This window comes from Heterodontus francisci, chromosome 6 (genome assembly GCF_036365525.1).
Source record: "Heterodontus francisci isolate sHetFra1 chromosome 6, sHetFra1.hap1, whole genome shotgun sequence".
NCBI classification, from domain to species: Eukaryota; Metazoa; Chordata; class Chondrichthyes; order Heterodontiformes; family Heterodontidae; genus Heterodontus; species Heterodontus francisci.
The window spans coordinates 69,352,626-69,366,897 of NC_090376.1; the positions used below are offsets into that span (position 1 = coordinate 69,352,626).

At 50.6% G+C, this 14,272-nt stretch overlaps 1 protein-coding gene across 4 annotated transcripts in view; it reads left to right on the plus strand.

Moving 5' to 3' along the window:
• Window positions 1-3,552: 3,552 nt before the first annotated feature.
• The window catches only part of LOC137371372 (E3 ubiquitin-protein ligase RNF149-like), an 88,344-nt gene continuing 77,624 nt past the window's right edge, over window positions 3,553-14,272 (plus strand). For 3 of the 4 annotated variants that reach the window (XM_068033859.1, XM_068033860.1, XM_068033862.1), the window contains exons 1-2: window positions 3,553-5,299; window positions 9,001-9,257. In XM_068033859.1, coding sequence (XP_067889960.1) covers window positions 5,133-5,299; window positions 9,001-9,257 — 424 coding nt within the window. In that variant the 5' untranslated portion in view covers window positions 3,553-5,132. The remainder of the gene's footprint in view (window positions 5,300-9,000; window positions 9,258-14,272) is intronic. The other variant, XM_068033858.1, reaches the window with a different exon arrangement.

Sequence of the window (14,272 nt, forward strand, 5' to 3'; positions counted from 1 at the left end):
TCTCATTCTTGATCCTTTCACAAGTGGTAACAGTTTCCCCCTATCTACTCTGTCCAGCTCTCTCATGATTTTGAATATCTTGTCAAATCACCTCTCAGCCTTCTCTTCTCCAAAGAAAACAGTCCCAACTTCTCCATCTATCCTCATAACTGAAGTTCTTCATCCCTGGAAGAAATCTGGTAAATCCTTTCCACACCCTCTCTAAAGCCTTCACATCCTTCCTAAAGCGCGGTACCCAGAACTGGATGCAATACTCCAGCTGAGGCCGAACTAGTGTCTTATATATGTTTAATATAACCTCCTTGGTCGTGTACTCTATGCCCCTATTAATAAAGCCTAGGATACTGTATCCTTTATTAACCGTTCTCTCAACCTGTCCTGCCACCTTCAATGATTTATGCACATATACACCCAGGTCCCTCTGCTCCTGCGCCCACTTTAGAACTGTACCCTTTATTTTATATTCTCTCCATGTTCTTCCTACCAAAATGCATCACTTCACAGTTCTCCACATTGAACTTCATCTGCCACCTGTCCACCCATTCCACCAACTAGTCTATGTCCTTTTGAAGTTCTACAGTATCCTCCTCATAGTTCACAATGCTTCCAAGTTTCATATCATCCGCAAAAGCTTTAGAGTTTTCAGAAATGGGCACAGTAGTCTAGTGGTTATGGTACCGGAATAGGAATCCAAAGGTTGAGTTCAAATTGCACCATGCCAAGTGAGTTCAATGAAACTAATAATGTGATTGACAGCTGAAAAATATCACCAGGAAGACTTGCCACCCCTATCCAGTCTGGCCTATGTGGCTTATTCTTAATGCCATTAAGGCAACTTGGGATGGGTAATAAATACTGCCTTACCAGTAAAACCCACATCCCAAATATGGATTTAAAAAAAGACGAAGAAGAGTAATTCTATATGTCAGGGCACCTGGAACCTATACATCCGTAAAAGAAATAATCTCATAAGGATAAGCTTCCCATTGAACTAGTCTTGTTGAAATGATGTTTTGTAAAGGCAGCAAATATTTTGGTGCTTCCTATGAATCACCAAGCCAAAAAAAGGGAAGACAGGTTATTCTATGAAGAGATAAGGAAAGTAATTGGAAATATAAAGATGATATATTAATCGGAGTATTTTAACTGACCGCATAAATTGGAATGTCTCAGCCATCCAGATTCTGAGCTAGTGACTGGTTGCTTTCCTAGTTGATTAGGAATACTACATTTCGTAACTCACCATGACACAAGACCCAGATAACATACTGGGAATTGAAGTAGAGGTACCTCGGGGTGACAACAACCACAACATGAATAAATTTGATTGGTGCAAACCAATACTCAATTATACTACTTTAAATGTATCACATTTAAAGGGTTTGAGGGAAGAGATTAATAATGAATGGTAGTATTCATGAAAACCTTATCTAACAGCAAATAGGATAGCTTTTATTCAGGACATGCTACTGAGCATGGAACGTAAATACAGACTAAACAAGAATGACTCTTTTTGTTCCCTTCCTCTTCCCCCTCGCGTCACACAAGTCATTTTGGAAACTAGCTGCGAGGCAAATTGTCCTACATCAACATGGAACAGCATGTAATGTTCTTGCTTAAGTGGTGAGTGCTGATGACCTTACCAAGGAAATGGCTAGAAAAGACTGCTGGGCTCAACTCTACTAACAGTAGTATTTTGCACAGTATTTATTATTTTCTTGCCTTTCTATCCTGTTGTGAACTGAGGTTTTTCACACTATCACACGCAACTATAACTCCAACAATAATAACTCCAGTGGTATCAAAAGTATGAACTGTTTACACAAAGTAATCAACAACATTTTAAGGTACATAAATGAATAACATTATGCTCTTCATTATTCTTTTTTTAAAAGGGATACTAATAGTGAAACTCACTCTCACATGTTGTGCCATACAATCAGCTTTGGATTCAATTATATTAGTTAACCTCAGTGGAATATTTTTCAAATTTCACTGGCCAGTGTTGTTTATTATATAAAAGCAAAATACTGCAGATACTGGAAATCTGAAATACAAACATAAAAATTTGGAAATACTCTACTGGTTAGATAGTATCTGTGAAGAAACAGAGTTAACGTTTCAGGTTGATGACTTGATGTCCTGATGAAAAGTCATTGACCTGAAATGTTAAATCTGTTTCTCTCCACAGATGCTGCCAGACCTGCTGAGTATTTCCAGTATTTTCTGTAGTTTATTATATACTTGAAGCAGCCTCACTTATGGGAATCTGTTTCTAAGTAAAATTTGCTTCATTGTATCCTATTTAATGATGGACTCACTTCCACGTCCTCAGTACCTTGCTCTATGGCAGCGAGGCCTGGACAACGTATGTCAGCCAAGAGCGACGTCTCAATTCATTCCATCTTCGCTGCCTCCGGAGAATACTTGGCATCAGGTGGCAGGACCGTATCTCCAACACAGAAGTCCTCGAGGCGGCCAACATCCCCAGCTTATACACACTACTGAGTCAGCGGCGCTTGAGATGGCTTGGCCATGTGAGCCGCATGGAAGATGGCAGGATCCCCAAAGACACATTGTACAGCGAGCTCGCCACTGGTATCAGACCCACCAGCCGTCCATGTCTCCGCTTTAAAGACGTCTGCAAACGCGACATGAAGTCCTGTGACATTGATCACAAGTCGTGGGAGTCAGTTGCCAGCGTTCGCCAGAGCTGACGGGCAGCCATAAAGGCGGGGCTAAAGTGTCGCGAGTCGAAGAGACTTAGCAGTTGGCAGGAAAAAAGACAGAGGCGCAAGGGGAGAGCCAACTGTGTAACAGCCCCGACAAACAAATTTTTCTGCACCACCTGTGGAAGAGTCTGTCACTCTAGAATTGGCCTTTATAGCCACTCCAGGCGCTGCTCCACACACCACTGACAACCTCCAGGCGCTTACCATGGAACAGAATGATTCAAGTTCTACTCCCACCATGATTTCCTCTCCTGGCAAATCCCCTACTTTCGTTCAGCTGGTGACAGAAACTAGCAAACGGCTGGTTGCCCAAAAGAGGGCAGATCATCTCATACCAGACTTGTATCTTCCATCAGTTAAATTAGATATAAATATTCCCAAGGAATCAAGGCTGGGTCTTGTTAAAGAAACATACTTTGAGAAAAATGTATTTTTTGCAGGGGCGGGGGTGTTTGTCATTAAATGAGCAATGGAGTAAGATAAACTTCAAATCACATTGCGGTGTGGCCTGGTTGTAACAAAAGTTATGTATAGTTCTTCCGACTTTTCTGCCTCTCGCCACGAAAAAGATTGGCCAAATTATTTTTCATTATGACAGTATCCTTTTAATTATGAAAGAACCATAACATTGTTTTGAACACTTCTTCCTTGGATCATTTTTTGAAGATGGTGGTAGAAGAAAAAATATAGGAGTATATTTCCTTGCCACTCCGGAAGATATGATATGATTATGGGTTAAATTGCAAGTAGTAGGGAGAAGCAGGTGCTAAGGCACCAAGCTATTGGCAACTTCCTGTCACTCCCATTGAGCGTCATTGTTCACCCCGACTGTTACTGACGTTAGCTCTTAAAGTCAGGTCAGAACTGCCCGGGAATGTAAAACCGAGAGACAGCATCATCTGACAGAGACCCCGGAAAAGGGAGAATCAGCAGGAAGGATTGAAAACCCGAGACAGAGTACAATAGACAGACAGAGATGAAGACGAGTGCACCCAGAGTTACAACAGATTGAGACTGGTACAGAGACACCATCAGCAGGAGGACAAGGGTTGAACAGCAATAACTAACAAAATCTGGTGCAGAGTCAAGCAACAGACAGTATCTGGGTCTTAGACGCAGCGAGATAACACTGGAGGGACTTAAGACGAGGGCGTACAGTTTCCGGGTATTGACAGACTACGACAAGAAATAGTAAGGAAGACAGCGACTGGGATATACATATAAATCAGTGCATAGAAACAGACTGATTTATACAGAATCAGGATATAGACTCAGAGATTGGTTTTGTCAGTAGGAGCCGGTGCTTACAGTCAGGGGCCGGTGTGTACAGTCGGAGATCGGTGTGTAGAGTCAGGGGCCGGTGTGTACAGTCGGAGATCGGTGTGTAGAGTCAGGGGCCGGTGTGTAGTCAGGGGCCGGTGTGTACAGTAGGAGATCGGTGTGTAGAGTCAGGGGCCGGTGTGTACAGTCGGAGATCGGTGTGTAGAGTCAGGGGCCGGTGTGTACAGTCGGAGATCGGTGTGTAGAGTCAGGGGCCGGTGTGTACAGTCGGAGATCGGTGTGTAGAGTCAGGGGGCCGGTGTGTACAGTCGGAGATCGGTGTGTAGAGTCAGGGGCCGGTGTGTACAGTCGGAGATCGGTGTGTAGAGTCAGGGGCCGGTGTGTACAGTCGGAGATCGGTGTGTACAGTCAGGGGCCGGTGTGTACAGTCGGAGATCGGTGTGTACAGTCGGAGGTCGGTGTGTAGAGTCGGAGGTCGGTGTGTAGAGTCAGGGGCCGGTGTGTACAGTCGGTGATCGGTGTGTACAGTCGGAGGTCGGTGTGTAGAGTCAGGGGCCGGTGTGTACAGTCGGAGGTCGGTGTGTACAGTCGGAGATCGGTGTGTAGAGTCAGGGGCCGGTGTGTACAGTCGAGATCGGTGTGTACAGTCAGGGGCCGGTGTGTACAGTCGGAGATCGGTGTGTACAGTCGGAGATCGGTGTGTACAGTCAGGGGCCGGTGTGTACAGTCGGAGATCGGTGTGTACAGTCGGAGATCGGTGTGTACAGTCAGGGGCCGGTGTGTACAGTCGGAGATCGGTGTGTACAGTCGGAGGTCGGTGTGTAGAGTCAGGGGCCGGTGTGTACAGTCGGAGGTCGGTGTGTACAGTCGGAGATCGGTGTGTAGAGTCAGGGGCCGGTGTGTACAGTCGGAGATCGGTGTGTAGAGTCAGGGGCCGGTGTGTACAGTCGGAGATCGGTGTGTAGAGTCAGGGGCCGGTGTGTACAGTCGGAGAGCGGTGTGTCGAGTCAAGAGCTGGTGTGTGCAGAGACGTTCAGGCCCCGACCGAGCACTCTCGCTCGGGAAACGGCGAACCTAAGCTCCTTGAAACTGCTGCTGTCGTCGGTGATCGGAGCGAAAATGCGGGGCTGGACCGCCGGCCTGTTCTCCTGGCCTCTGCTGCTGCTGCTCCCATGGCCGGTGTCGGTATCGGGCCGCACCGCTGAATGGTACACGGCCTTCGTCAGCACCGCTTACCTGGATCCAGCAACCAACATGACCGTGTCCGCCAGCAGCGAGAGCGGCAGGTAGGACACCAGAGGAGGGGGAGGGGGAGGACGGGGGGGGGGTGGAGGAGGACGGTGGGGGGGGGGGGAGGAGGAGGACGGTGGGGGAGGGGGAGGAGGAGGAGGAGGAGGACGGGGGGGGGGGGGGAGGAGGAGGAGGAGGACGGGGGGGGGGAGGAGGAGGAGGACGGGGGGGGGGGAGGAGGAGGACGGGGGGGGGGGGGGGGAGGAGGAGGAGGACGGGGGGGGGGGGGGAGAGGAGGAGGACGGGGGGGGGGGGGGGGGAGGAGGAGGACGGGGGGGGGGGGGGAGGAGGAGGAGGAGGACGGGGGGGGGGAGGAGGAGGAGGACGGGGGGGGGGGGGAGGAGGAGGAGGAGGAGGAGGACGGGGGGGGGGGGAGGAGGACGGGGGGAGGAGGAGGAGGAGGAGGACGGGGGGAGAGGAGGAGGAGGAGGACGGGGGGGGGAGGAGGAGGAGGAGGAGGAGGACGGGGGGGGGGGAGGAGGAGGAGGAGGAGGACGGGGGGGAGGAGGAGGAGGACGGGGGGAGGAGGAGGAGGAGGAGGACGGGGGGGGAGGAGGAGGAGGAGGAGGACGGGGGGGGGGAGGAGGAGGAGGACGGGGGGGGGAGAGGAGGAGGAGGAGGACGGGGTGGAGGAGGAGGAGGGGGGGGAGGAGGAGGAGGAGGGGGGGGAGGAGGAGAACGGGGTGGAGGAGGAGGACGGGGGGGGTGGAGGAGGAGGACGGGGGGGGGGAGGAGGTGGAGGAGGAGGACGGGAGGAGGTGGAGGAGGAGGACGGGGGGGGGGAGGTGGAGGAGGAGGACGGGGGGGGGGAGGAGGACGGGGGAGGTGGGGGGGGAGGAGGAGGAGGAGGACGGGGAGTGGGGGGGAGGACGGGGAGTGGGGGGGGGAGGACGGGGAGGAGGACGGGGGGGGAGGTGGAGGAGGAGGACGGGGGGGGGGAGGTGGAGGAGGAGGAAGGGGGGGGGGAGGAGGAGGAGGACGGGGGAGGAGGAGGAGGAGGATGGGGGGGGGAGGAGGAGGAGGATATGGGGGGGGAGGAGGAGGAGGACGGGGGGGGGGAGGAGGAGGAGAGGACGGGGGGGGGGAGGAGGAGGAGGAGGAGGACGGGGGGGGAGGAGGAGGAGGAGGACGGGGGGGGGAGGAGGAGGAGGAGGACGGGGGGGGAGGAGGAGGAGGAGGACGGGGGGGGGAGGAGGAGGACGGTGGGGGGAGGAGGAGGAGGAGGACGGTTGGGGGAGGAGGAGGAGGAGGACGGGGGGGGGAGGAGGAGGAGGAGGACGGGGGGGAGGAGGAGGAGGAGGACGGGGGGGGGAGGAGGAGGAGGAGGACGGTGGGGGGGGAGGAGGAGGAGGAGGACGGGGGGGGGGAGGGAGGAGGAGGAGGACGGGGGGGGGGAGGAGGAGGAGGAGGACGGGGGGGGGAGGAGGAGGAGGAGGACGGGGGGGGGAGGAGGAGGCGGAGGACGGGGGGGGGGAGGAGGAGGAGGAGGACGGGGGGGAGGAGGAGGAGGAGGAGGAGGAGGAGGACGGGGGGGGAGGAGGAGGAGGAGGAGGAGGAGGACGGGGGGGAGGAGGAGGAGGAGGACGGGGGGGGGAGGAGGAGGAGGAGGACGGGGGGGGGGGGAGGAGGAGGAGGAGGACGGGGGGGGGGGAGGAGGAGGAGGAGGACGGGGGGGGGGAGGAGGAGGAGGAGGACGGGGGGGGGAGGAGGAGGAGGAGGACGGGGGGGGGAGGAGGAGGAGGAGGACGGGGGGGGGGAGGAGGAGGAGGAGGACGGGGGGGGGAGGAGGAGGCGGAGGACGGGGGGGGGAGGAGGAGGAGGAGGACGGGGGGGAGGAGGAGGAGGAGGAGGACGGGGGGGAGGAGGAGGAGGAGGAGGAGGACGGGGGGGAGGAGGAGGAGGAGGACGGGGGGGGGGAGGAGGAGGAGGAGGACGGGGGGGGGAGGAGGAGGAGGAGGACGGGGGGGGGGAGGAGGAGGAGGAGGACGGGGGGGGGAGGAGGAGGCGGAGGACGGGGGGGGGAGGAGGAGGCGGAGGACGGGGGGGGGAGGAGGAGGAGGAGGACGGGGGGGAGGAGGAGGAGGAGGAGGACGGGGGGGAGGAGGAGGAGGAGGAGGAGGACGGGGGGGAGGAGGAGGAGGAGGACGGGGGGGAGGAGGAGGAGGGAGGACGGGGGGGGAGGAGGAGGAGGAGGACGGGGGGGGGAGGAGGAGGAGGAGGACGGGGGGGGAGGAGGAGGAGGAGGACGGGGGGGGGAGGAGGAGGAGGAGGACGGGGGGGGAGAGGAGGAGGAGGAGGACGGGGGGGGGGAGAGGGAGGGAGGAGGACGGGGGGGGGGAGGAGGACGGGGGGGGAGAGGGAGGAGGACGGGGGGAGGGGGGGGAGGAGGGGAGGAGGGGGAGGGAACGGGGGGGAGAGAGAGAGTGGGGGAGGGAAGTGCGTAGGGGGGTGAAGGAGGGTAGAGAGTTAGGGGGCGGGGGGGAGGGAGACACTGGTGGGTAGCGGAGGAGAGAGAGTGGGGGGCAGGGAGGGATAGAGTGGAAGGGTGGGGGAGTGGGGGGAGGGGGGAGGGGGGTGAGGGGGGGGGGAGAGAGAGTGGGGGAGGGAAGTGCGTAGGGGGGTGAAGGAGGGTAGAGAGTTAGGGGGCGGGGGGGGAGGGAGACACTGGTGGGTAGCGGAGGAGAGAGAGTGGGGGGGCAGGGAGGGATAGAGTGGAAGGGTGGGAATGGGGGTGGTGGGGTGGGGAGAGGGGGAATGGGGGTGGTGGGGCAGGGGGAGAGAATGATGTGGGAGGGTGGGGTGTGGGGTGGAGGTGGGGCAGGAGAGAGGAGGGTGGAGGGGAGAGAGTGGGCCGTGGTGTGTAGAGGGTAGGGGAGGGAAGAGAGAGGAAGTGCGGAGAGAGAGTGTGGGGGTTGGGGGCAGGGAGACAGTGGGGGGGCAAGGGGAGAGTGTTGGGGGCTCGGGGGTTGTTAGTTGGGGGGGTGGGGAGGGAGAGAGTTGGGGGTGGGTGGGGAGAGGAGGAGGGGTTTGGAGAGGGGAGGGAGGGGATATGGAGGGGGTGGGGTTAGGGAAAAGGGTTAAGGGGTAAAGGGGAGGGGGTGGGGATGAGATGGAGGGGAGGTGGTGGGAGGGGATGAGAGAGAGAGTGAGGAAGGGGTGGGAGGAGGGGTTGAGAGAGAGAGTGTGATGGGGTGGAGGAGGGGATGAGAGAGAGGGCGAGGGGAATAGAGAGAGGGGATGGGAGGAGGAAGGAGAGTGGTGGGAGGGCTGAGAAGGGAGGTGTAGTTTCGGAGAGAGGGAAGGGGAGAGAGAGAGATGATGAAATGGGGAGTGGTGGGAAGCTTGAGGGGGGCCATGGAGAATGGTCGAGGCGTGAGAAATGCATAGGGTGGGGATGGGTGGGATGGCTGTGGAGAGAGGGATGGATGGATGGGGAGTGGGAGAGAGGACTGGGAAGGGAAAGAGAGTTGAGGAAAGGCAAGTAAGCTTGGGGAGAGTGTGAGAGGAAGGGAGATGGGGAATGGAGGGAGAGAAGGGTGATTGGGATAGGAGGAAAGGGGAGTGTGGTGGGAGAAGGGGTCAAGGATGAGGAAAAGAGAGACGGGAATGAGCAGATCAGATTTTTTTTAATGAGGGAGCAAATGAAATTTGATCAGCTGAGAGTTTTTTTTTAGAGTTTTTATTCTTGTTTTTCTAGGTATGGTGATAGCTCGCCTAAAGATAGTGTGCAGGGGGTGATTGGAATCCCCAGGACCAACGGGGACCAATTGGGGTGTGACCCAAACACAGAATACTTCATACCCAGATCAGGAGAACCATGGATAGCTCTGGTTGCCAGAGGGAACTGTACTTTCAAGGAGAAGATTTTAAATGCTGCAAAAAAAATGGCATCTGCTGTTGTGATTTACAATTTTCTTGGGACTGGGAATGCAACAGTCACCATGAACCACATTGGTAAGTTTTTTGGCATTCCATAAAGCTTTGTGGAAACAGTAAAGTTTAAATAACTGATTTTCAAAAACATTGCAGCTTGGTCTTTTAGCAGGACACAAAAAGTGTGTTTTTGCTGTTACTGCAATGTTGCAGTCCTGTTACCAAAGGAATTTGGATAATTGAGCAGCTTGGTATCACTGGAAATGAATTGTTTTTATGTTGATGACATGAGCAATTGTACATCAGCTACTGAGATTGTCAAAGCCTCCCAAACAGGCTGTTATCATAATTAAAAAATCATTAGAACTTTAGTTACTGATGTTGAAAGGTTTGAATTGTTTGTTCTGTTTGCATAAAGATCAGATTGTGTCAAACAAAAAAATCAAATTGAATGATTTCCTCTAGTTAGTGAATTATTACTTTTGAGCAAAAAAGAACTGCTTCTTGGTATTGTGAAGATTTGTATTTGCAACACGCATATGTTAAGTGTATTTGCCCTTGTTTCTGACATCCATTTTGTATTTAAAGAAGTGGGTGAGGAAATTGCCAAAGGGTTCATCATAATCTTTCAAAGCTCTCTTGATTCAGGGATTGTGCCATTAGTTTGGAAATTTGGTGATCTCACTCCATTTAAGAAAGGTGGGAGAGAGAAACCAAGTATCTACAGGCCTGTCAGTTATGGGGAAGCTACTAGAATCTGTCATATATGAGTGCATTAGTGATAGCCAATGTGTCATTGTTAAGGATAAGTCATTAGAACATAAGAAATAGGAGCAGCAGTAGGCCATTCGGCCCCTCAAGTCTGTCCCGCCATTCAATACGATCATGGCTGATCTGCCCCAGACCTCAGCTCCTCTTTCGTGCCAGCTCCTCATAGCCCTCAACTCCCCGATATTTCAAAAATATATCTACCTCCTCTTTAAATACTTCCAGTGATCTAGCCTCCACAAATCTCTGGGGTAGAGAATTCCAGACATTCTTTACCTTCTGAGAGAAGAAATTCCTTTGCATCTCAGTTTTAAATGAGTGTCCCTTTATTCTATAACTTTGTCCCCTAGTTCGAGATTCCTCCACTAGTGGAAACATCTTTTCAACATCTACCCTGTCAAGCCCCCTCAGAATCTTGTACATTTCAATAAGATCACCCCTCCTTCCTTTAAACTGTAATGAATAAAGGCCTAACCTGTTTAGCTGTTCGTGATAAGTTACCCCCTTCTTCTCAGGAATCAGCCTAGTGAATCTCTTTTGAACTGCTTTCAATACCAGTATATCCTTTCTTAAATACAGGGACCAAAACTGTACACAGTACTCCAGGTGCGGCCTCACCAACACCCTGTACAGTTGTAACAAGACTTCCCTAATTTTAAACTCCAACCCCCTAGCAATAAAGGCCAAAATTCCATTTGCCTTCTTAATTACTTGCTGCACCTTCATGCTAACGTTTGTGTTTCATGCATAAGAACACCCAGATCCCTCTGTGCTGCATTTTTTCAAAGTCTCTCTCCATCTAAATAATAGTCTACCTTTTCATTCTTCCTACCAAAGTGCATGACCTCACACTTTCCTACATTAAACTCCATCTACCAAGTTTTTGCCCACTCACTCAACCTATCTATATCCCCTTGCAGATTCCTTATGTCCTCATTACAACATGCCCTCCCATTTGGATATATTACACTCTGCCCCCTCCTCCAAGTCATTAATATAGATAGTAAATAATTGAGCCCCTAGGACTGATCCTTGTGGCACTCCACTAGTTACGTCTTTCCAACTTGAAAAAGACCCATTAATCCTGAATCTCTGTCTTCTGTGAGTTAACCAATCCTCAATCCATGCTAATACATTACCCCCAATACTGTGAGCTCCTATCTTGTGCAATAATCTTTTATGTGGCACCTTATCGAATGCCTTTTGGAAATCTAAATATCCTACATCTACCGGTTCCCCTTTATCAACTCTGCTTGTTATATCCTCAAAGAACTCTAGCAAATCTGTCAAACATGATTTCCCTTTCACAAAACCATGTTGACTCTGTTTGATTGCATTAAGCTTTTCTAAATGTCCTGCTATTTCTTCCTTAATAATGGACTCTAGCATTTTCCCAGCGACCAATGTTAGGCTGACTGGCCTATAGTTTCCTGCTTTTTGTCTCCCTCCCTTCTTGAACAGGGACTTCACATTAGCAGTTTTCCAATCCGCTGGGACCCTCCCGGAATCCAATGAGTTCTGGAATATTTTGGATAATGCCTCCACTATCTCTGCAGCCACTTCCTTTAAAACCTTTGGATGCAGGCCAACAGGTCTGCCTTTAGTCCCATTAGTTTGTCAAATACTTTGTCCCTCGTGATAGAGACTGTTACAAGTTCTTCCCTCCTATTTACACCTTGCTCATCCATGATTGTTGGGTTGTTTATAATGTCCTCCACCGTGAAGAATGCAAAATATTGGTTTAAATTATCTGCCAGTTTCCTGTTCCCCGTTATCAGTTCTCTGCCAATCTGATTTGTTCAGTCAATATGCAGATTAAAATCATTCATGACAATTGTAGCACTCTTCTTACACGCCACCATTATTTCCTGATTTATACTTTGTCCTACAGTGAGGCAACTCTTTGGGGCCCTATAGACGACTCCCACCCGTGACTTCTTCCCCTTGCTATTCCTTATTTCCACCCAAACTGATTCCACATCACGATCTATTGCACCTATATCACTACTCACCACCGCACTGATACCTTTCTTTATTAACAAAGCTACCCCAGCTCCTTTTCCTTTTTGTCTATTTTTCCAGAAATTCGAATACCCTTGAATATTGAGTTTCCAGTCTTGGTCACCCTGCAACCACATCTATGTCATAGTTATCAAGTCATACTCATTAATTTCTATTTGTGCCGTCAACTCATCTATCTTGTTACAAATGCTGCTTGCATTCAGATAAAAAGCCTTAAGTTTTGACTTTTTGCCATTATTACTCATTCTGGTTCTAATTTCTGCTGCACTCTTCTGCTTATATTTTCTGCCCCTTCCAGTTTTGATTACAGTTAGCCTCTTCACTACCCTGCACCTCTGCTCTCTCGTTTCTTTTTGATTTTTTAAACTTCCCTTCAATTGAACCCTCGCCCCCACTAATTAGTTTAAAGTCCTATCTAGCACCCCAGTTATACAATTCGCCAGGGCACTAGTCCCAGCATGGCTCAAATGGAGCCATCCCAATGGAACAGCTCTCTCCTCCAGTACAGGTGCCAGTGCCCCATGAATCGGAACCCATTTCTCCCACACCAATCTTTTGTGCCAAGCGTTTACCTCTCCAATCTTATTTACCCTACACCAATTTGCACGTGACTCAGGTAGTAATCCGGAGATTATTACCTTTGTAATTCTGCTTTTTAGTTTAGCCCCAAGCTGCTCATAGTCCCTCAGTAGAACCTCTTTCCTAGCCCTACCTATCTCATTCGTACCTACGTAGACCACAACAACTGGATCCTTCCTCTCCCACTCCAAGCTTCTCTCCAGCCCAGAAGAGATGTCCTTAACCTTGGCACCAGCTAGGTAACACAGCCTTCGGGACTCCCTGTCTTTCCTGCCGAGAATAGTATCTATTCCCCTAACAATGCTATCCCCTATTACTACTGCATTTCTCTTTTCTCCCCCTACTTGAATGGCGCTCTGAACCACGGTGCTGTGGTCAGTTCACTCAACCTCCCTGCAGCCTGTGCCCTCGTCCACACCAGGAAGTCATGTCTGAATAATCAAGGTAAATTGTTTAGAGGAGGTCAGGTAATGAGGTAGACAAGGAAGGGTCTATGGATGTTATCTAAGTAGACTCCCAGAAGACATTCAATAAGGTTCGCACAAAAAATTAACAACAAAAAATTAACAGCAAAAACAGAGAGCACAAAATTGCAGGTAGCATTTTAACTTGGGTTGGAAATTGGTTGCGAGATAGGAGACAGAAAATGGGGATGAAGAGTAGGTACTCTTGATTGGTGAAATGTGACCAGTCGTGTATCCCATGGATTAGTTCCAGGCCTCAACTATTGAACGGGTACAGTTGACAGGATATATCAGTACCATTCATTCTGTTGTCTGATTTACTGGGATATATTTATACAGCTTCTAGGAGTTTCTGTTCAGCTGTTTACATGTAAATTTTCTTTGAACTTTTATTCAAAAGCTTTATTCAGGTAAAGCTTCTGTTGAGTGTGAAGCAGAGAGGCTATGTATTTGTGTTTGTGTGTGGGCGAGTGAGGAAAAAAATGCATGTACTGATCATGTACTGATCATGCACCAATTGCAGCTTTTGTTTTGTGTTCCATAAACTTTAGAAAATGTATTAAGCTGAGAGAAAAAGAAAAAGTATCATTCCTCATTTTATTGTCACTTCACATAAGATCAGTGGAATTTTGAAGCCATCTAGTTATCCAACCTGTGCCTTATTGATGGTTAGAGAAGGCAAATCATCTATATGCTTACACCTAAAAAGAAAGATTATAAAGTGCTAGCATCCATGATACAAAAAAGTAAAAGATAAGAACATAACATAAGAGTATAAGAAATAGGAGCAGGAGATGGCCGTGTGGTACCTTGAGTTTGCTCTGATATTCAATAAGATCATGGCTGATCCCTGACCTCAATTCGACTTTTCCACTTGATCCCCATAGCCCTTGCTTCCTTTAGAGTTCAAAAATCTGTCTTTCTGTATCTCAAACTGACAACGACTTATTTATATCCTGCCTTTTATGTATTAAAATGTCCCAAGGGGCTTCACAGGAACGTTATAAAGCAAAATTAGATGGATAGCCACATAGGGCGATATTAGAGCAGATGGCCAAAAACCTGGCCAAAGAGGTAGTTTTAAGGAGTCTTTTAAAGGATGAAAGGAAGGTAAAGTGTCAGAGAGGTTTGGGTAGGGAAAACGAAAAATGAAAAGTAAAAACTTCAGCATAATTACAATCTCGACAGATTGGTAACATAAAATGTTGATGGTGTACGGAATGCAAGAATTAGAAACTTAGGGCCTAGGCAGCTGAAGGCACA